This window comes from Eulemur rufifrons, chromosome 21, assembly GCF_041146395.1.
Source record: "Eulemur rufifrons isolate Redbay chromosome 21, OSU_ERuf_1, whole genome shotgun sequence".
Lineage (NCBI taxonomy): Eukaryota > Metazoa > Chordata > Mammalia > Primates > Lemuridae > Eulemur > Eulemur rufifrons.
In genome coordinates this window covers 14,371,220-14,391,981 of record NC_091003.1, presented here as the reverse complement: position 1 = coordinate 14,391,981, position 20,762 = coordinate 14,371,220, and the positions used below count along the sequence as shown (strand labels likewise).

The 20,762-nt window shown below is 48.9% G+C and overlaps 2 protein-coding genes across 4 annotated transcripts in view; one reads left to right on the top strand and one right to left on the bottom strand.

Annotated features, from left to right (window-relative positions):
• The window catches only part of SART3 (spliceosome associated factor 3, U4/U6 recycling protein), a 34,798-nt gene extending 20,589 nt beyond the window's left edge, over positions 1-14,209 (top strand). For both annotated transcript variants that reach the window (XM_069496946.1, XM_069496945.1), the window contains exons 8-19: positions 407-545; positions 1,025-1,132; positions 1,855-1,932; positions 2,059-2,117; positions 3,104-3,213; positions 5,850-5,962; positions 6,927-7,003; positions 7,573-7,741; positions 10,008-10,462; positions 10,973-11,125; positions 11,972-12,162; positions 12,803-14,209. In XM_069496946.1, coding sequence (XP_069353047.1) covers positions 407-545; positions 1,025-1,132; positions 1,855-1,932; positions 2,059-2,117; positions 3,104-3,213; positions 5,850-5,962; positions 6,927-7,003; positions 7,573-7,741; positions 10,008-10,462; positions 10,973-11,125; positions 11,972-12,162; positions 12,803-12,974 — 1,824 coding nt within the window. In that variant the 3' untranslated portion in view covers positions 12,975-14,209. The remainder of the gene's footprint in view (positions 1-406; positions 546-1,024; positions 1,133-1,854; positions 1,933-2,058; positions 2,118-3,103; positions 3,214-5,849; positions 5,963-6,926; positions 7,004-7,572; positions 7,742-10,007; positions 10,463-10,972; positions 11,126-11,971; positions 12,163-12,802) is intronic.
• A 1,620-nt stretch (positions 14,210-15,829) lies between these two features.
• Positions 15,830-19,906, bottom strand: FICD (FIC domain protein adenylyltransferase). Of its 2 annotated transcripts, none has more exons than XM_069496990.1 (3): positions 19,686-19,906; positions 17,941-18,295; positions 15,830-17,852 (listed from the first exon to the last, which is right to left on the bottom strand). In XM_069496990.1, the coding sequence occupies exons 2-3, from the start codon at positions 18,239-18,241 to the stop codon at positions 16,777-16,779; spliced, it is 1,377 nt and encodes a 458-aa protein (XP_069353091.1). In that variant the 5' UTR covers positions 18,242-18,295; positions 19,686-19,906; the 3' UTR covers positions 15,830-16,776. The 2 variants fall into 2 exon arrangements, with proteins under 2 accessions (XP_069353091.1, XP_069353092.1); XM_069496991.1 differs by having other exon boundaries at positions 19,850-19,905.
• Between the last annotated feature and the right edge of the window lie 856 nt (positions 19,907-20,762).

Genomic DNA, 20,762 nt, shown 5'->3' with positions numbered 1-20,762 from the left:
CACCCAGCTTCAACAATTAACAATTATGGCTCTAGTCTGCTTTTATCTTTATTTTTACCTGCTTCCCCCTTCTGTGTGATTTTGAAGCAAATCCAGAAATCATATTTCATTGGTAAATATTTCAGTGTGTATGTATAAAATATTTCACTATTTATGTATAAAAGGATTCAAATGAGGTCCATCCGTTAGGATTGGCTGCTGTCTCTTAAGGCTGTTCTAATCTCTAAGTTCCTGCTCCCCCCCTCTCTCCTTCGATACCCCTGGCGATTGCTTTGTTGAAGAAACCATGTCACAAGAGACATTTTTAAGGAAATTTCTTTGTGTCGGTTGTGCTGGCAATATCTTGTTGATGATAAAGTCTTAACAATAAAATTTCATCTCCTAACTCTGGCATTCTTTACCACAGGATCGGCAACTGAAAGTAAAGGATTTGGTTTTATCTGTTCATAACCGTGCCGTTAGAAACTGCCCCTGGACAGTCGCCCTGTGGAGTCGGTACCTCTTGGCCATGGAGAGACATGGAGTCGATCATCGAGCGATTTCTGGTGCGGGCGTTTCTGTGGGAAGACTACTTCTAAGCTTTTTGTCCCAAGGGAGGAACAAAGAGCTATGGTGAAGTCATTAAATCAGCATTCCCCAGGGTCTTCTTTGGGATATTGAGTATTAGTGACAAAAAGGGCTCTAAATGGGAGATAATCTGGTTACATTTTTGGCTTCTTAGAGCTCTTTAACATGCTAATATTCATTGTGATTTTCTAAGAAGCTGTGGTCTTTTCTCTGAGCTTACTTGACTTGGAACTCTTGTTGCAGGGTGTCTTGTGGAACGAGTCCTTTCTAGAACACAGTCTTTGCAGTGCTGTAGTAGCTTCTCTTTCGAACATGCCTGTCTAGCTTATTTCACTTTGTTGCATCCTATTATTATTTTTAAAAGTCATGTAATGTTTTATAGCCAGTGGAGTTTGATACCTTTTCTTAGCTTATTTTTGAATTGGCAACAGATCCTGACTTTCTCTCCCAACTCCAGTAACGTTTGAGAAAGCTTTGAATGCCGGCTTCATCCAGGCCACTGACTACGTGGAGATTTGGCAGGCATACCTTGATTACCTGAGGAGAAGGGTGGATTTCAAACAAGGTATTTAAGTGCGTGCGTTTCACCTCAGAACTGAGCTTTTTCTTAACACATCCTTTAGTGAGATGTCCCGGTTTCTCAAATAACTGTGATTGGGCAAATGTCACAGATCAGCCATTGGTGACATTTCCCCCCAGAAATTTTAGCAGTTTACGTCTTTCACAGTTCCTGCTGTGGACTGTAAAGGAAGAGAAGAATGGTCCTATGGTTTTTATACTGGCTCCTGCCAGCATCTTTACTTTATTTCTCGTTTCTCCCTTCTGGCCTTTGTATGTATCCAAAATTGTTCTTGGAATAAGACCCCTGCGTTATTTTAAATCTTTGAACTCTGCAGGATCCTCTGCCCTCCTCCTCACAAAGCACCCGGAACACTCCTCACTTGTGCTTGCACACTCAAGCCGGCCGTTAGCTCATGCAGCTAGCCTTCAGCCGTTCTCCTTACTGGCTGCCCGTGTCACCCCGGCTGGGGGGACCCCCGTCTGCTGCGATCCCACCCACAGCACCCCGTGTTCACCTTTGTCATTGTGCTGGCCATACTGTACTCTGTTCCAGTTTCTTTCTTCCCCCACTACGTGATGAGGGCAGGAACTGGCAGTACTGTTTCTGTGTCCCCTGCATGATGGCAGGTACATCATGGGCCTCCCGGCAGTTTCAGTATAGGATTTAAAATAAAGGCATTCTCCATGGTTTCATAAAGGGTTTTTTTTTTTTTCACTTTCCAACAGACTCCAGTAAAGAGCTGGAAGAGTTGAGGGCCATGTTCACTCGTGCTTTGGAGTATCTAAAACAGGAGGTGGAAGAGCGTAAGTATGGCTCCAACCTGCTGTTCTGCCCAGTTGTAGTTCTTGTTCTTGGTTGATGTACCTTTTTAGTCAAAGGCTATTTGTCTCTCAATTGCTTTCTAATTTTGACTCATTCCATTTTTGCAGGTTTCAATGAGAGTGGCGATCCAAGCTGCATGATCATGCAGAACTGGGCTAGGATTGAGGTAAATGTTTTGGCCAAATCTGTCAGTTTCATCCACCTTTGAAGGACCTTTGTTTAATAGTGTCCTATCAAACATTAATTACAGTTGAATCAGAATCCCAGGTAATGGTCTAGACTCTGCAGGGATTCATGTTATTTGCCTAGCTTGAGGTGTGTTCGTTTATATCTTGGTGAAACTGTTAGCTCCCAGCTTGAAGTTGTGCAGCAAATGTCCAAATGCAGCTATTCACTCATTTCCCTGCATCCCTTCCTCATCGCCGCATTTGTGAGAGTGTAAGGGGTGTGCACTGTTTGCCAGCACTGTGCTAGGTGCTGGGGGCATAAGATAGACCCAGTCCCTGTACTCTCAGCTAGTGTAGAAGACAGCGATTTTGACAAATCACCAGGGACACCAGGGTGAGTGAGACATGGAACCTGCCCTTGGTCAGCTGGTAGAATTATAAAATTCTAATCATGTTTTGTCCTCTGAGGGGAAGTGAGGTTAAAGAAACTAACATTTGTCACATAGTTTCTATATGGGATGTTTGTGTTGTAGTAACCATTTTAAAGACAAGGAAACTGAGACTCAGAGAAGTTTTCTGTAATTTGCCCAAGTTTATAAGTGCCAGAGCTGGCATTGAATACTAGACCAATCTTTCTTTTTCTATATCGCTTCTCAAATGAAACATTTTTAGTTAAGTTTGATAAAAATAAAAAATATCAAATTACAACTTGGTAAGAGAGAGCCAGGGGAAAAAGTCCCTAATGACTAACCAGTACTTGAGTGCCAGGGGTTCCTGCGCTCTCTTCTCCAAAGGGAAAGGCAGGCAGTTCAAGGCTTATACTGCAGGAAGGCTGGAGTGGTTGGACTGGGCCTGTTACCACTGGAGGGAGGCCTGGGGATTTATGTGACACTACTGGTTATGCTGTTCGGAGTACATTTTGATACAGGTGTCGATGTCATGTGGTCTGGGTCTTTTCCTAACTGAGTCTGCCAATGCATTTTAGGCTCGACTGTGCAATAACATGCAGAAAGCTCGGGAACTCTGGGACAGCATCATGACCAAAGGCAATGCCAAGTACGCCAACATGTGGCTTGAGTATTACAACCTGGAAAGGTAACTTACTTGGGGGCAGGGGAGAGAGGTGGTGTTTATCAGATGTGCACCTGTCTGCAGTCCTAGCTGTCTCCTGTGAGCTTGGGCTTGCTCCTTAGAACGAGGCTGTCTTCTTCATCCTGGCTCTTTCGTTCGTGGGTGCATTTTTATTGAGCAGGGCTAGAGGACCAGAGGTCGTATTTGGTGCCTGGGGCTCTTATGGCCATGTATTTCTTTTTATTTCTTTATGTTTGTTTCGATTTTTGGACATGAATGTTTGATTTTTGGGGGGAGCTATTTATTTTTTGTTACATTTGCTTTTCTATTAACAGAGAAATAGAAAATACTAAAAAGCAAAGGAAAAAACCTCATATTATTTGCAGTCACTGACCCAGACATAACCACTGTTAGTTTATGGTTTGGGGTATATTTTTCGAGGTTCTCCTATGCTTAAAGCTTTTTTAAATAAAAATAGAAGTATAACATATATGTTATAAACTTTTGAAACTATTTGAATTAAAATAAGATATTCCCAAGTAATATTTTCAACATGGGGAAAATATAAATCATATGACTGACCAGCTTTTCTGTTCAACATATCTTGAACATTATAAATTGAATAATATATTTCTACATGGCCTTTTTTCTTTTTTGAATATTTTATTTTTCCCCTATTAAATGTGTGTTCAAATTAAAGTCACAATTTTTACAAAAATATGTGATAGACATTTTCTTTTAGTCCCACCTCTAGAGATGACCACTATGCAGGCTGGCTGAATATTCTACTAGATCAGAAGTTCTCAAATTTTTTGGTCTCAGGACCCCTTTGCACTCTTAAAATTTGAGGACCCCCAAGAGCTTTTGTTTATGTGAGTTATATCTGTTGATATTTATTTACCATGTTAGAAAATACAACTGAGGAATTTTAAAAGTATTTTTTAATTCACTTAAAAATAATAAATCTATTACATTTAACATAACTTATTTTTTTGAAAAATGACTCATTTTTGCAAATCTCAAAATAATTTAGAAAAATGGCATGGTTTTATACTTTTGCAAATATCTTTAGTCTGGCTTAGTAGAGGACAGCTGAATTCTCATGTCTGTTTCTGCAGTCAGCCCATTGTGATGTCTTTTTTTTATTGAAGGGTGTAAAGATAATTTGGTTTTACACAGGGTAGAGAAGAAAGGGGTTATTTTAGTAGCCTTTTCAATGGATTGTGGATATTCTTTCACACTTTAGCAAAACTCAACAAATGATAGTTTGTTAAAGGTTAATTGCAATGTGGAATCTGAAACCATATTAATGAATTTCTCCAATTCTGTTACATTAATATCCATTTGTCTATTTTGTACTTTGAATGGACCTTTTATCTTTTACACGTTGCCATAATTCTGTGGCATCATGAGTTATTCATTTGGAAAATGCTGATTCACTAAATCATGTAGCTCTTCCAAATGTTGACGTAGTTTATTCTACAGTATAAAAATACTGTATTTGTTCATATCCACACTTATCTTTCTAGAAAAGTCTTTTAAATAGGAAGCTGTCAAATTCATAGTGGCAAATTCCAGTTTTGCAAAATTCTGATTTTCACTTGAAAGCTTGAATTTTGTCACTTGCAACAAATAATGTCAGTGGCTTTCCTTGAAGTGACAGACTCCTTTAATTTTTAAAAATGTCTGCCAGACACTCACGTCTGAGTAACCATAGTTTGTCACTCAGCTGTTCTTTTAAGTAAAATGGTGTCTGTGAGAAAAGTGACTAGGTCAGCTTGCAACTCAAAAAATAATACATGCTTTTCTTTGCAGTAACCATTGTACTTCAGTATGCAGAAGTGGTGCTTTATGTGTACTTCCTGTTTCGTCACACAGAACATTAAAAAGATGTGTGCTGCCTTCATTTGTGCTAAGGGCCAGCATTGGTTTTGCACCATTGTGCAAATGTCAACATAGTGAACATAATGATATTTTGTATTATTATAAAAGGACTTTTGACTCTGTAAGACCCCTGGATAGGGTCTTGGAGACCCTCAGGGGTATGTGGATCATACTTTGAGAACTGCTGCTCTGAATTTTTTCTGAGTATCCTAATACATATTTACAATATTTATATATATTACAATGTTTTAAAAATAGAAATGAGGACATACTGTTTCATAACTGTTAGGACTAATAGAATTGTTTTATAGCTGTTGTAGTTAGCAGTGTATCTTTCCATGTGGGTACACACAGATCTGACTGTAGGCGTGAAATTGGGCAGTCCCTTGGATTACTGATTCTCCCCTCGGGTAGGACTGTGTAGTGGAATTTCTCTAGGGACTTTATCAAGTTACACAGAGTAGCTGGACACCCCCCTGCCACTGTTGCACACGTGAATGCTGTAAAGGCAAAACACCTGGTTGCACACCACGGTCCTAGGTGCATTTTCCAGAAGCACCTACCTGGCTGGGGGAAAGGGAAAGCCTTCCTTTGTGTGTGACTGTAGGGGCTCTAGTGGAAGCAGGAGAAAACATTGTGGATGGCTCTGAAAGCTGGGGTCTCCTCAGAAGCTGGAGTCATCAGAGAGTGAGCTTCTGCCTGTGAGAAGACAGCCTCTCCCTTCGCGCGCCTTCCGCTTTGTGTCCTCGTGCCACAACTGTTTGTTTTCTGCTTAGGGCACACGGCGACACCCAGCACTGCCGGAAGGCTCTGCACCGGGCCGTCCAGTGCACCAGTGACTACCCGGAGCACGTCTGCGAAGTGTTGCTCACCATGGAGAGGACAGAAGGTGGGACCCTCAGCTCTCTCCTGGCTTGGGGTCTGAAGTAGCAGCTTCTGGTTATAGTCTGTGAGGACAGACTGCGTTTACGGCTGCCACCCCTCAGGTGGTGCTCTGTGTAATCACAACACACAACCACAGCTCTTCTCAGAGTTTCCAGCCACTACGGAGGACCCCGATGTCGCTCTAGCACAGGGGTGCTCATAATGCTTTGTGGGCTGTGCTCTGTAGAATGTTCAGTGGCATCCCTGGTCTCTACCCACTAAATGCCAGTAGCAGCCCTCCCTGCCCCAGCTAAACGTGACAACCAAAAATGTCTGCAGACATTACCAAATGTCCCTTGGCAGGCAAGATTCCTCCTAGTTGAGAGCAACTGCTCTGGTGCAGTGTCTGCTCAGCAAAGGAGCTCAGAGAGGCACACGGCTCAGTGTGTTCTTTGGTCACGCATGCATCCCTTGTCACATTTCAGAGCCTTCAATATTAAGTTGTAGAACTGGAACCAATAGGAAAATAGTGTGAATTTATCCATGGGCATGGGTCTGGATTTTGGCTTTGAATCCCCCAGAACTGGGAATCAAAAACTCAAACAACAACATAAAAGAAAAAAGGAAAAAAAAAACCCATCTCAACATTTGAGTAGCTCTTAAAGTTCTTCAGTCTTAATAGAAATGTCTCATACCTTTGCAGTAGAATATTTTCATAATGTTTGCCATTGAGAGCCCTTAATAGATCTCATTGGTTTTCAAGTGTCTTTTCTGAAAGAGAAGGGACATTTTAAACACACTTAGGAGGACTATTTGAGTTCTAAACTTAAAGCCTACACCAATTAAATTTTCTGAAGATGAAGAGCCGACTCTCCAGTTCTTGTCTGGTGGGAGGGCTCTCTTCGGGGGGTGCACAGCAATTAAGAAAGTTTTATGTTCCATCTTTCAAAAACCTAAAGAATGAAAGTTTTGCTTCTCTTTCTATCAAGGTACTTTAGAAGATTGGGATATAGCCGTTCAGAAAACTGAAACTCGATTAGCCCGTGTCAATGAGCAGAGAATGAAGGTAATGATGACGCTTACCTGAAGCCTTTGAAACTTCTGGTACCTGTCTTGGCTCTGTTGGGTATGGCTACTTCTTGTCAGTAACGTCTAGGTTTTCTTAAGGAGCATCTTTTACTCAGAATATTAATTGTAAAATATTTGATTCAATATTTAAATCTGTCTTGTATTATCTAAAAAGACTGGTCTAAAACTTTAGCCCCAATATACCTTTTTAACATAGTGAGGGAATTTTGGCTCTAAAATTTATTGGAATAGATGGAAAAGAATGAAAAGGAGCCTCACTTAGCCTAGTGAGTGGAACATGAACGTCCCCAACTTAATCAGGGCCCCAGTTTTATAGATGTTTTTGGCAATGAATGATTGAGGCGGGGATATTGCTAACATACCGTCGACTTGAGAGCCAGGGTCCTGAGGCGCTGGCCCAAGCCCCGGTGGTGGAAAGTTGGGAGCCTGCCCTCCCGTCCCCCTGGTCCCTTCTTTTCCCTGGGCGGTGGCTTGCCACTCCCTCTCCCCTCTCTGCACAAGTCAGTCCGGGAACGTCACGATGCCTCGTGTTCCTACTTTGCGTAGGCTGCAGAGAAGGAAGCTGTCCTCGTGCAGCAAGAAGAAGAAAAGGCCGAGCAGCGCAAGCGGAGCCGGGCCGAGAAGAAGGCGCTGAAGAAGAAGAGAAAGACCAGAGGCGCGGATAAGCACAGGGCGGATGAGGACGAGGAGAAGGAGTGGGGTGACGAGGAGGAAGGTAAAGGGCCGTTTAGAAATGGTAGTTTGAACCGTCTCAGACCTTCAGAGGAGTTGCCCAGCCTTTTTCCCCCGAACTGCCTGAGAGTGAGTTGCTGTCACCCTGGGATTACCACAAGGCGTGTGCCTTCTCTGCAACTGCAGGCCACCCGTCACAGTCCGAGTCACCATGACCCATCACTCCCATCGAACCCGCAGACCCCTTTCGTGGTTGGCCATCTGTCCCAGTGCTGTCCTTTATGCTGGAAGGATCCAATTCGGCTTCCAGTGTTGTGTTTAGTTGTCCTGTCTCTCGAATCTCCTTCAATCTGGAACATTCCTCAGTCTTTTTTTTTTTTCTCTGATGACCTGGACACTTTTGAAGAGGACAGGCCTGTTACTTTGTAGAGTGTCCCTCGGCGTGGGTGTGTCTGATGCTTTTTTGTGATTGGATTCAGGTCAGTCGTCTTTGTAGGAATGGCACACAAGTGATGCCGTGTCCTTCTCGTTGAGTCCCACTGGGCGGCGTTGTTCTCTGCCTGGTCACTTTGGTCACATGACTAAGGTGCGGTGCCTGTCTGCCTTCTTCACTGTGAACTTACTCTTTTCCCCTTTGAAATTACAAAGTATTTTGGTGGGTATTTATCTAGTACTTTGAGACTAAATAGCCTATTTAAGAAACTTCCAAATTGCTTGTCTTTTTATTTATGCCTCATGGATTCATAGTTTCCCATTTTCTTCCACAGTCACGATCTGTTACTATGACTAAGTTGATGCTCTGCTTTCCACGTTTGGCTAGCAAGAGTTCCGTCAGACAGGCTTTTGTGTCCCTTTGACCTGTCCCCAATCCTCTGATCACTTCCTTACTTTCTAGTACAGCCTGCACAGTCCTGCCTAGCTTGGCCCCGTTTAATGGTTTTCACTAGGCAGAATTTTCCAGCCAGTGTTTCCGTTGCCTGTGTAGTTTCAGGGACAGGCAGGAATTGGTCAGATTTATCTCAGCAAAGTCTGTCAAGGTAACGAATTGTCTCTGTGATCACAACCAGTTACAGATTCCTTTGTTCCTTCTCTACTCCGACCGTTTCACTTAACCAGCCTTTAAAAAAAAGAGAGAGAATTGTCTGTAGACATAAAAGGATGCTGTGTTTACCGAGTACAGATGTGTGAGCCACAGGAACTAGTGATGGAGTTGTCATTCAGTGGACCTTCCTTGCACAGCTTGTTTGGGCCTTGCCGAATGACTGAGGGTGGCTCACTGCCCCTCAGAGCTCCCAGTTTAGCAGGATGAGGCAGCTGTGTGACCACAATGGCGTGTAGTCAGTCTGGACCATGGGAGATGGAGCTGTGAGTTGTGGTGGAGGCCAGAGAAGGGGCACTCACTAGTGGCTCAGCTCCCTGCCAGAAGGACTTGCTGGGGGACGTGAAGTGGCATCTGGGGGGAGTGGAAAGGGGAGGGCAAGCTGGATGCAGGGCCAGTGTTGGCAAAGCGTGAGGCACAGGCGGCCTGGCATTTCTGTGAGCAGCAGATCATTGAGTTTGAGCTCAGATGCCTGGCAGAGGGTCAGGGAGGCTGGAGGGGCAGGTGGGCCGGCCAGGCCCAGCCCAGGGACGCTCTTGAACCCAGTGGAGCAGCTTATAGGCTTGGGCTCCTTGGGAAGGCAGTGGGCAGCCGACGGAGCGAGTGTGCGCAGGAGGCTGACGTCAGCTGAGCTGCAGTACTGGCGCCCTGGGGGCCGTGGTGTGAACGGGCTGGAGCAGAGTGTTGCTACGCTCTCTTGAAGGACACAGACAATATTGGCAGTGCTTTAGAAAACAGACTGCTTGTCGGGCTCTCCAGAGTGTGGCCCATGGCGTGCATGCATCAGTCACCTAGAGTGGTGGTTTGAACGCAGACTCCCAGGTCCCATCCCACCCATGCTGACCTGGGCTTTGTAGGAGGGGGCCCTGGAATGTGCCATCTGACCTTTGAGACCGCCTGACCTTTTGTCTAAGTAAGGGTGGACAATGGGGATTTATGTTGCTACTTCCACTTGGTCGAGCCCACTCACTTGAATGTAGTTGGGGCCCAGAAAGTCGTGGGACAGGTCAGGAGGGTCATCAAGACTTCCCGGGGTTGTGGCGCCCGCACCTCAGTTTCAGGCGAGAGGAGTGAGTGAGTGTGTGTTGCATGCAGCCGGCGTGGATGAGCCGTTGTGTGGGAAGAGCACTTTCCCTTCAGGCCTCTGTTTAAAGCTCACGGAAGAGAAGAAACAGTTAACTGTTGCTGTTTTTCTTCTGAAAACCTGTAGAGCCGTCTTCCAAACGCAGAAGGGTTGAGAACAGTGTCCCTCTCTCTGGAGAAACACGAGACGCAGAGGTGGAGATAGGGCCTGCTGAGCGACACGCATCCGTAGATGTCGACCCCCCTTGGAAGCAGAAGGAGAAGGCGGCCGCCCTCAAGAGGGACGTGCCCAAGGTGCCCCACGACAGCAGTAAGGACAGCATCACCGTCTTTGTCAGCAACCTGCCCTACAGCATGGCAGAGCCCGATGCCAAGCTCCGGCCGCTCTTTGAGGCCTGCGGGGAGGTGGCCGAGATCCGCCCCATCTTCAGCAACCGCGGGGACTTCCGGGGCTACTGCTACGTGGAGTTTAAAGACGAGAAATCGGCCCTTCAGGCCCTGGAGTTGGACCGGAAGACTGTAGAGGGGAGGCCAATGTTTGTGTCCCCCTGTGTGGATAAGAGCAAAAACCCCGATTTCAAGGTATGTTTATGGAAAAAAAGAATGCCTTTCAAAGCATTGCTTTAGACAGACTAAACACTCCGTTCCTACAGCACTAATATTTACAGTACACGCCGAATTTTTATACTCTGTTAGGACCTAAACTTCTACTTGAGTCAAGGTCTGTCCTGTGCTGGTTGACTGAGATCTGACTCATGGCTTGGTCACTGTGAGGTCAGTTAGTGGACTTAGTAACGATCATAAAATCAGGAATTGTCCTAATGGCTGTTTCCAGTTGAATGCTTAGTATTGGGCAGGGACCGTGCTAACATGTGATGTATTGTATCACTGAATGCTCGCCACACTCTGCAGGGGGCTGCTCTTACGCTTGCCATGTCGTACAGGGGGGAGTGCAGGCCTAGAGAGGCCAAGCGACTTGCCCCGAGTGTCCCCGTTAACAGGTCTCAGACCTGGCTGGGGCATGCTGTGGATGAGGCCGGGCACTGGGCGGTGCCTTGAATCTCGGGTTTGCTCCCCTCCTCCGTCCTGTAGGTGTTCAGATATAGCACCGCCCTGGAGAAGCACAAGCTGTTCGTCTCAGGCCTGCCTTTCTCCTGCACGAAAGAGGAACTAGAGGACATCTGCAAGGCTCATGGCACCGTGAAGGACCTCAGGCTGGTCACCAACCGGGCCGGCAAACCCAAGGTCAGTGTGGGAGCAGAGGGTGTCTGGTCTTCGAGGCTCCAGCAAACCTAGTTTCTCCATCTGTTCAGAGATCATTTGGCTCTGGAGCGGGTTCCTCTGTCATCTGCTCGGAAGCACATGATAAGTCAACGGAACGATGAGCATAGTTGGCTGTACTTACGTTTGGAGCCATATTAACTGTTTGCAGCTGATTGGTGTTTGGAAAACGAATAAATACAAATTCATAGGAGCCACGATATGGCCCCGGGCTGTGGGGCCTGGGGGCAGCCTTGTGGCCAGCGGCAGGTGGGCCGTGGTGGGGTGCCCTTCTACGGCCGCCTCCCTCCGTCCCAGACCCCTCCTTCCCTGGGGCCTCCAGCCCCCCCTCTTTTCACGTCCTCCCTCCGTGCCCCTCCTCAGTCTCCCTGTTGAGTTCTTTGGCACCACATTTTAAGTAGTGCTGTTCAGGTGTGACGTTTGGATCACTCTCTGCCCACTCTCCCTCCCCTTAGCCAAGTTGCTGGGGAGCTGAAGAGTGAAATGAGGGTGGAGCTGAAGGCACAGGGGCAGCAGGGCCCCCTGGGCTGCTTGCCCTTGGCCAGTCCATTGTTTGCTCCATTTATACTGGTCTGTTTATTTTTTTGTTCTGGAGCAAGCATAGGGTTTGCTGAGTCTGGAAAGGGTGCAGTTAAATCGGTAGCAGCAGGAGGGAAAGAGGGTGGGGGGGGCGGCAGCCCGCAGACAGATGGCCGCAGTGGGACAGGGGACCGCAGCTGGCTGCCTGCCTGGGCTGCGCTGCTGTCTCCGCGAGGAAGCTGCGTCCTGGGGCTGCGGCGTCTGACCCGGCTCTGGGTCTCGTGCTTTCAGGGCCTGGCCTACGTGGAGTACGAGAACGAATCCCAGGCGTCGCAGGCTGTGATGAAGATGGACGGCATGACTATCAGAGAGAATGTCATCAAAGTGGCCATCAGCAATCCCCCTCAGAGGAAAGTTCCAGAGAAGCCAGAGGCGAGGAAAGCCCCAGGCGGCCCCATGGTGCCTCGGCAGATCTATGGAGCGTAAGTGTCGCGCGTTAGCCCAGTGCGGGCGTAGTTCCGGCCAGTTCATCCCCTGGAGGGCTAAACCGGGGTGAACCAGTTTCCTGTTAGGACAGTGAGTTCGGTCAGAAAAGCCAGGGCCTGCTGTTCCCAGGGGACAAGCCCAGGAGGTGAGACCCTGCCTGGTGTTTGCCGGTTTACACTTGTCGTTTATCAAAGGTAAAACTCTTTCAAGGCAGTGACTATTTGAAAGTTCCCCTTGCCGGTTGAATCTGTGTGTTTAAAACAAAACCTGGTGACCATATGCTTGGGGATTTCCAGCCTCAGCTGTGATGCATGTACAAGCTGTGCTTTTCGCTTGGCAGGGGTGACACCGCAAAGTCGTATGGTCATTAGATGAGGTCTGAGAGATGACAGCATTTTTGTCCACCCTGAGTGTGACTGTCGCACACGGTCCTTGCCAAAGTCCTAAACTAGGCAAAGTTTATTGAAGTGGTTTTACTTAATAGCCAGGATGAGGGGGACCGGGCGTGTCTCATCCTTCTTTTTAGTTTTCATCTTTTAACCTTGGGTAATTTGAAACTCTCCTGGCTAATTTTCACACGTGAGTCAGGGCCGTGAGTCGCTGCCTGGAAGGGTGCACTCAGTGTTTGTCTTCCAGGCGGGGGAAGGGGAGGACCCAGCTGTCCCTGCTGCCTCGCGCCCTGCAGCGCCCGAGTGCCACTCAGGCCGAGAACGGCCCTGCCCCGAGTCCAGCAGTCACCACCGCAGCAGCCACCGAGGCGCCCAAGATGTCCAATGCTGATTTTGCCAAGCTGCTTCTGAGAAAGTGAAGAGGACTCTGGGAGAGACAGGAAATGCCTTACTTCATGCTGGCCCGGCAGACAGCGCCACACAGCGAAGCGCTGGGGACAGACGGCCCAGTGCGGCGCCCACTGGCTCCCGCCGCCTTCCCTCTGGGTGTTCCCAGTACAGAGGCTTTCGGTGCTCCCTCATATTGAGGGCGACAGGGGGACACGATCGCTACAGGTTGGGCCCAGGGCATAGTGTCCCGAAGATACTTTTGTGTCTTAGAGGAGGAGCAGAAGTGAAACCGGAACACGCAGTGTTCGAGACCCACTTGTCCTGACGTGTTTGCCAGCTCTGGCCCCTTTTCTGAGACACCTCTCACACCCCACACAGCACAGGTGCCCGCCACTGTTTTAATTTTAAAAGATGAAAGGCAGATGCCAGTAACTCACCAGAATGGCCTATGGGGACGGGGTGGGGGAGGGGGGATCTCCTAAAAAACATTTGATGGGTTTTCGTTCAGAGGGGCTGTGCATTTTTTATATTACGTATTTGTAAATGACACGTCAGGCTGTTGTTTTGTTTCCTAAAAGCAAAATGTTTGTGACATTTGTTTTATATAGGAATTCTGTGTGCCCCCCGCGCTGTGGACCATTTTCTTTGCCTAGTGACTAGTGAACTGTGTTCTTTGTCTAGACATTGAGTTCCAGCCCTTTGGTTTTGTTTCAATACCACGTCAAGTGCAAACTTCAGTTCTCCGCAGTTAGCTTTGTTTGTTAACCTGAAGTTCTCTGAGAAACTTCTTGACAAATGGTACTTAGATGTGCATTCACACATGGGTGGATCTTGAAGTGGTTGTACCTTGCTTTACCTAATAGCTGTGTAAATAGAACTTTTGTAAGTCAAATCCCATTGTCATTTGATTTAAATTATTTCAGCTGTGATGTGTCTTCAGTTTTAAACTTCAGTTTACAGCAGTTCGACACTAGCTTTTAAGCTTTTTTACCTCTCCTCTTTTATCAAATATTTATTGTTTTGAACACAGCGTCGCCAGTTCAGCAGGGGAAGCTTACTTTATAAAAACACTGGAGAAAGACGTAAAGGAATCCTTTTATATGTCACGAGGATCAACTCCTCATTTATCTGTTTTGTAAGTTTGAGTTTTTGTGTATCAGGCTTTTCTGCATTTTTTTTAACTTAACATTTTTTTAACGGAAAAATTTAAACCGATAAAAAAGTAGAGTAGAAAAGAGTAAAATAAACTCCTCTGTGCCTACCACTGAGCAGTCAGCGTTCCTCAACCCACAGCCCTTCCTCTTCTGTCTCTTCCTCCCTCTGCTGGGACACCGAGGCATCTCCCAGACAGCACCGCGCTCAACCGGGAACGTGGCGTGTGTCTCGGAAAGGACTTAAAGGCCATAGTTTGCTCATCATCCCTGGAAACGTTAGCATTAACCATCCAGTCAAGTCTCCAGTTTCCTATTGTTCAGTAAATGTCACTTTTCCTCCTTGTAAATTATCATTGGCTGGTAAGCCTCTTAAAGTCTTTTAAAATGTAGCTTTTCCTCCATCCTGTTTTCTTTTTTTTTTTTTTAAACACAAAAAACCCAACTTTTTAGTAGGCATTACTTGTGAAATTCAAGCAGCGGCCATCAGCAGCAGGAAGAACCTTAGCTATGACACTTGAGTTCCCCCTGCGGTGTTCTCTGATGCCGCCCTGATGCCTGTTCGGTTGGTGAGGTTTGGGGAGGTCACAGGGAGCCCTGGTGGTCAGGGACCCGACACTTGAAGAGCCACAGTTTCCTCGCTTCAGGCAATGATGTGGCTTTAGTTTCTGCTGCTGGTTCTCTTGCCTTTGGCCAACACTCTGACCTGAGGTCACACTCTCAGATGTCAGCACAGGCTTGTCACAGGCGGGAACCTTTTCAGACCTGAGCAGTCTGAACCAGTTTAGCTTCCTGGTGTTGACTATTCTAGAAATGGATTTACAGGAACATGAGTTCAGAATCTCCTGTCATCCTGTGACAAACAGGAACATCTTTCAAATAAGACAAGCAACATCTCAGATGTTTCTGTAATAAAATACTTTATTAGAATCATTAATTTGTTAAAATAATACCCTTCACATATAGCTAAAGTGCAAATTCTCTCGCTCTATAGTACAAAGCCAGTACTTCTGTCAGACTTCCTGGGTGTGCTTATAAAACCAGGATGAGAGGAGTTAAGGTGTAAGAAATACCTTCTGGTAGCATGAAAGTATGAAAAAAAAAATTTTTTTTTTTTTTTTTTTACAAAGGTTTGAATTACACTTGGAGCCATTTTACACATCATTTCACTTATTTTTCCTAACCTTTCAGAAAACACTCTGTGCTATTTACACACTGAATAACTGTATAAATACTTAACTACATCAGAGTAGTGACCTTGTGACTCAGGAACTGAATCCTCAGCGACAACACTGTGTGTAGTCACCATCATTCAAACGGTGACAAAGTACAGTACAGTGTTAGACATCACGGGCTCTGTCACTGGGTAGGGGACCCAGTGACCGTGGGCCATTCTGACTAAATAGCAGCAGTCGTATTGGCACACGTGCCACTTATGATTGAAAGGGAAGATTCTACTTTGGTTAAGATGACAGCTTGGCCATATTACATAGTGTATCATTTTCCAGGTTGCTAGAAAAGTAAGGCCACTCTGAGGCAATCTGCCTCCCCAAGGGGACGCTGGACAGTACAATGGCTGTGGGAGGTGGGGGTCCGGGCAGTAAGTGGATGAGACTGCACGACAAAAGGGACGCATCCTGGTTGGGATCAGATGTTTTTACTCTGATTCATCATCAAAAATGTTTATTTGGAAAAAAAAAAAAAAAAATGTTTATTTGGTGCTGACACGGCATTTGTTGTCCCAAATGTGTTCTGTTAACATTTACCTACAGAAAACTCGGTGGGGGTGCGGGCAGGCTTGCCCATCTGCCTGGTACCCCGCTTGCAGCACGATGCAGTTGCTGGGTGACAAACCCAGAGGACCTTTAGACTGAAACGTGTCTGAGTTGCTGCAAATAAAGTGCAAGAGATACGTGAATACACAAAGAAAACCAAGCTGGTCACCCTGTACTGTTAATTAGAAAAATAGCCTCGATATGGAAAAATAGCCTCTGGCACTACAGTTTGCAAACTAACTATGGCTCAAAGAGTCTTCTGGAAGTAAGCAAGGTATCCAACTAGAAATGTCAACATTCACTTATCCCATCTCAGAAGTTTGCTCTCTCCGCATAAGTCAGTCACCACACTAATCTCTTTGTACAGGAGCAAAAACCTGAGAATGCAAGCTTTGGATCCTTTCTCAAGGCCGGGATGGGGTTCTCCGCAGGAGTGCTGACTTCCCAGTTAAAGTGACAGAACCACTCAGAGAAAGACTTGGAGGAGTCATGCCTATGGCTCTGGGCCCTGTCCCACAGTGCCTGGCCTCTCTGCCCCACCTTTGTGCAAATTCTGCTCTGAAGCCTGTGTCCTAGTCACACGGGAGCGCTGCCGGCCCCCAAGCGTGCTGGGACCACCACCTGAACAGTGGCCACCGGCAGATGCAGCGAGTGCCGCACGACATTTCCTAGCCTGCCCAAAAGAAGAGAATAAATAACTTGGCTGAGTTATAAATTATCTGAGATAAGGCTTAATAATTTAGTTTTTTTCTCTTTTAAATACAACAAAAAAACATTGGGAGGTAAAGAATGTTTAAGGTTTCCTTTTGCTTTGGGAAACGTTTCTAGAAATGCTAAGTTTCTTTGACTCTCCTCCCACCCCTCCCCCCAGGACAGCCCTTGTCACCAAGGGAGCATGTATAGGGTCAGGGCTTCACAGGAAGCGTCTCCTTGAACCCAGAGTGGTTTGGTTTGGCTTCTGGCAGCGCTACCGGGTACTCAGTTGTGGCAAAAAGCAGGGTGTCCAGGGTGGTCTCGGTACACTTGGCAATGAAGCGAATGAAAGGCCTCACATCGCCTTCGTTGGCAACTTCCAGCACGTGGTAGTACTCGGATCTCTGCTCCTTGCGGATGGTGATGGGCGGGTAGCCGGCCTGCATCAAGATCAGGTTCATCAGCAGGCGGGACGTCCTCCCGTTGCCGTCGATGAAAGGGTGGATGTAGACCAGTTTGTAATGGGCTAAGGCCGCAAACTCCACCGGGTGCAGGTTCATGGCGTCCTCGGAGTTGAGCCACTGCACGAACTCCTGCATCTGCTTTTCCACGTCCTGAGGGTGGGGAGGGATGTGGTGCCCGACCAGGACCTGGGTCGTCCGGAACCTGCCGGCTTCCACCGGGTCCACGTAGCCCAGCACCCGCCTGTGGATCTCCAGCACGTCGCTGATGGTGACGGACCCGATGCGGGACACCAGGGTGGTGTTGATGTACTTCATCGCCGCGTGCATGCCGATGACCTCGTTCTGCTCCTCCAGGCTCTTCCCGGGCACGGCGTAGCGGGTCTCCAGGATGTGCCTGATTTCCGAGAGGGTGAGGGTGTTGCCCTCGATGGCGACCGTGTGGTAGATGTGATGGTAGTAGGTCTCCTCCATGACCCTGCGCAGCGCCGAGTTCCCCTTGGGGATGGACATGACCTTCTTCACTTTGCTGTCGATGATGCTGAAATACCTCTGGTCGATCTCCTCCACCAGCGGCAGCGTCCGATCCCGGTTGACCAGCGCTTTCTCGTGGTAGGGCGAGATGGTCAGCGCTCTGGTGTACAAGTAATCCGCCTGGATGATGTCCTTGTCCTCTTCCGAGAAGATGCCGAACTCGTTGAGCGCGTCGACGAAGTCCGGGTCCATCTTGAGGGCGTGCAGGAAGAGCTTCTGGGCTTTCCCCCGCTTCCCCTGGCGCTTCATCTCCAGGGCTTGGTTCAGAGCTGCTCTGGCTTCCAACTTACCTGCTGGAAGAGAGCCAGAGAGGCACCGTCAGGGAGGCAGCCACTCTACAAATACCTGTCAAACGAGTGTTGAGGAGAGAGCGTGTCTCACCTGGAGAGGCCTTGGTCTTGACCAGCAGCAGCGCCGCATCCCTGGAGGTGACACTGACCTCCGTGGACGGGCTGGTGCACTTGGTGACGGCGTGCTGCGCCCTGTCCAGTTTGCTCCGGAGCAGGTAGAAGCCCTTGAGCACGGCCAAACACTGCTCCTCCACGGCGCCCAGGGGCAGCAGCAGGGCCAGCAGGGACCCCAGCGCCATGCTCAGCAGCGTCACCCACAGGAAGCGGCCCCCCACCGAGACCCATTTCGGTTCAGTCACCGCCATCACTGAAGCCATCGGCATGAGCGTCATCTGGACTCAGGGGTGAGCCCCTTGCGCATGTCCCCAGTGTGCTGAGAGCAGGATCTGCGAGGAACCGAGTGCACAGAGATGAGGCAGCGAAATGAACACGTTCAGGACACAGTGGGACTTCAGCCGGGTAGGTGGCGCTAGTGAGCCACACCTTTGATTCAATAGAGAGACTGGGGTGGGAGTGGCATGAGGTGGGGGCAAGGCAAGAAGTGGATCTAACTGGAGGTGGGGCCAGCCTGGAAGGATTGGTGCCACCTGCAGCGCAGTGTGACTGAAAAGTCATGCAATCGCTGCCTAATATTAATTGAGCACTTACTACGTGCCAGGTCCTGTGCGAAGCACTAAGCACCTCACACATACTACCTCCTGCAGTCTCCAACGGCAACTTGAGGAGCTGATTATCATCACCTCACTCTCCAGATGAGGAAACTGAGGCTCAGAAAGGTGAAGTCCTTTGCCCAAAGTGACCCAGTGAGCAAGTGACGGCCTTAGGACTTGAACTCAGGAACCCCACAGCTCTAGAGTGTCCCTGCTTCACCATGCATCTCTGTGGCCTCTGACCCCAAACACTGGGTGTTTGGGGCACAAATGACTAACACACACACACTCAGATCAGCCAGTTCTGATGCCCATTTTTAGATAAGCACATCTGTTGGGTGGCCTTATTGGCACGTGGGTGGCCACTTCTTCTTACCCTCCCCCTTATATTCAGCCACACGCCCATGATGCTATTACCCTCTCTGGCCTTCCTTTCCTGGCATGTCCAGAAGGGACCCCAAGAGGTTGGACAGTCCAAGCATGCTGAAAGGAACTCAGGCTGTGGGCCAGACTGGTGGTGACCACTCAGCCTTAGTGACAACAGGCATGTGCTTGGGGTGGCGGTGGGAGTGGAGGAGCCAGGTATGCAAGCACCATTATGCTGACAGTAAGCATTTATTGGGCAACTATGGTGTGCTGGGAGCTGAGCTGAGCGCCAGCCACACATTATCTCATTTAACTCTCATGCCACCCTATGAAGGAAGAGCTACCCCTAGCTCCATTTTTACAGAGGGGAAACCGAGGCAAAGAGAGGGTAAGTTAAATTCCAGAAGGCCCACAGGAGGCTAAACAGAGGCCGTTAAGAATGAAACCCCAGTGCATTTGAGCCCGGCGTCCCACTGAGCAGGGCCTGTGCACCTGCTCTAGCTGCTCCTGACCCAGAAGTGACTGATCACAGGGTTCAGAGTCTTATGGGGGAGCCCGGCCCGTTTCCGCAGCACATCCGAAACGGCTTGGCGTGCGCTCGAATGGGGCTGCACCTGGCGTGCTGTGCGGATCCAGGTGTTCTGGGCGGGCTTCCCGGGGGACGGGCTCCTCGACAGGGCTGTTACGGTAAGGAGGAGTTCGTCGGTGCTAGGGGTGTGGGCGGGGAAGGAGTGCGTTCCGGGAGGCTCAAATCTCTCACCTTTCGGTTCTCTAAAGAGGGAAACTGAGGCCCAAGAGGCGAAGGGACTGGTCTCAGGTCACTCCGCGGAGCCGCCCCCTTCCGAGCCCCGCCCAGAGATCGCTGCTCCGCAGCACCTCCCCGGCTCGCTCCTTCCGAGCCCCTCCGGCTTGCGCCCTCCTCACCGCGCGAGGCCGCCAGGCCCTCCCGCCGCCTTCCCCGCGCTCTCAGGACTCCAAGGCCGCCGGCTCCCGGGACCTCCACGACCGCCGGCCTTCTGGCCCCGCCCCCGGCGACTCGCCATTGGACGTCCCGCCTCCCTCGTCGCGGCGGATTGGCTTTCGTCACTTGTCCGCCTCTCGCATTTCCGGGTTCCCGCGTCTGCGTCTGCTTCCCCGGGAAAGACACGCCGTGGGCCACTCCCATTGGTCGTCTCTTGTGTTGCTCTCCCCGGCAGCAACCAATGAGCAACGAGGGGGGCGGGGCCTGGGCCGCCGGCGGGAGGAGCGGGTGCGGACTTGGGGCGCGCTGGGCGCCGGTCCGGAAGCTCGCAGTTCTGGCCGCCCAGGAGCGCTGTCCTTCCCCTGGTGCCCTCATCTCGGAGCTGCTCTCGTGTGCCTCAGTTTCCTCCGGTGTGAAATGAGGATGTTGATGGCTTCCACCCTGCTGGTCTCCTCGTCTTCACTGCCGCGTCTTAGCCTCCGCCCCGTGCCACGGAGCTTGCCGCCTTCTCCCCTACTCTCCCTCTCTGCCTCCTTTCCTCCCTGACTTTCTAAATTGCATCCTCCGGAGAAGGGCCTGGCTGGCTCCTTTGGCTTCCCAGAGAGATACAGTTGTTTTCCTTGAAGCAGGGCTCTGAAACCTCCATCTTAATCCACCCCCAGAAAGCCTAAGCAGGAGGGTGTTAGCAGCTCGGATTCTGGACTCCGAGAGACCCCAGGCTCCAAGCCAGGCTTTGCCATTTACTCTCTGGGTGACGTTGGGCAAGTTCCTCTGAGCCTCAGTTTGCCCATCTGTGAAATGGGGATAAACAGCCTACCTTGCTTTTGCCCTCAAGTTGGGAATTTTCAGAAGGCTTGATGCTTCAAGATCTGACCT

Coding starts and splice junctions, on each gene's coding strand:
- FICD (XM_069496990.1), bottom strand. CDS start 18,241: ATGACGCTCATGCCGATGGCTTCAGTGATGGCGGTGACTGAACCGAAA. Junction 17,853..17,940: donor CAAGACCAAGGCCTCTCCAG/GTGAGACACGCT, acceptor GCTCTCTTCCAG/CAGGTAAGTTGGAAGCCAGA.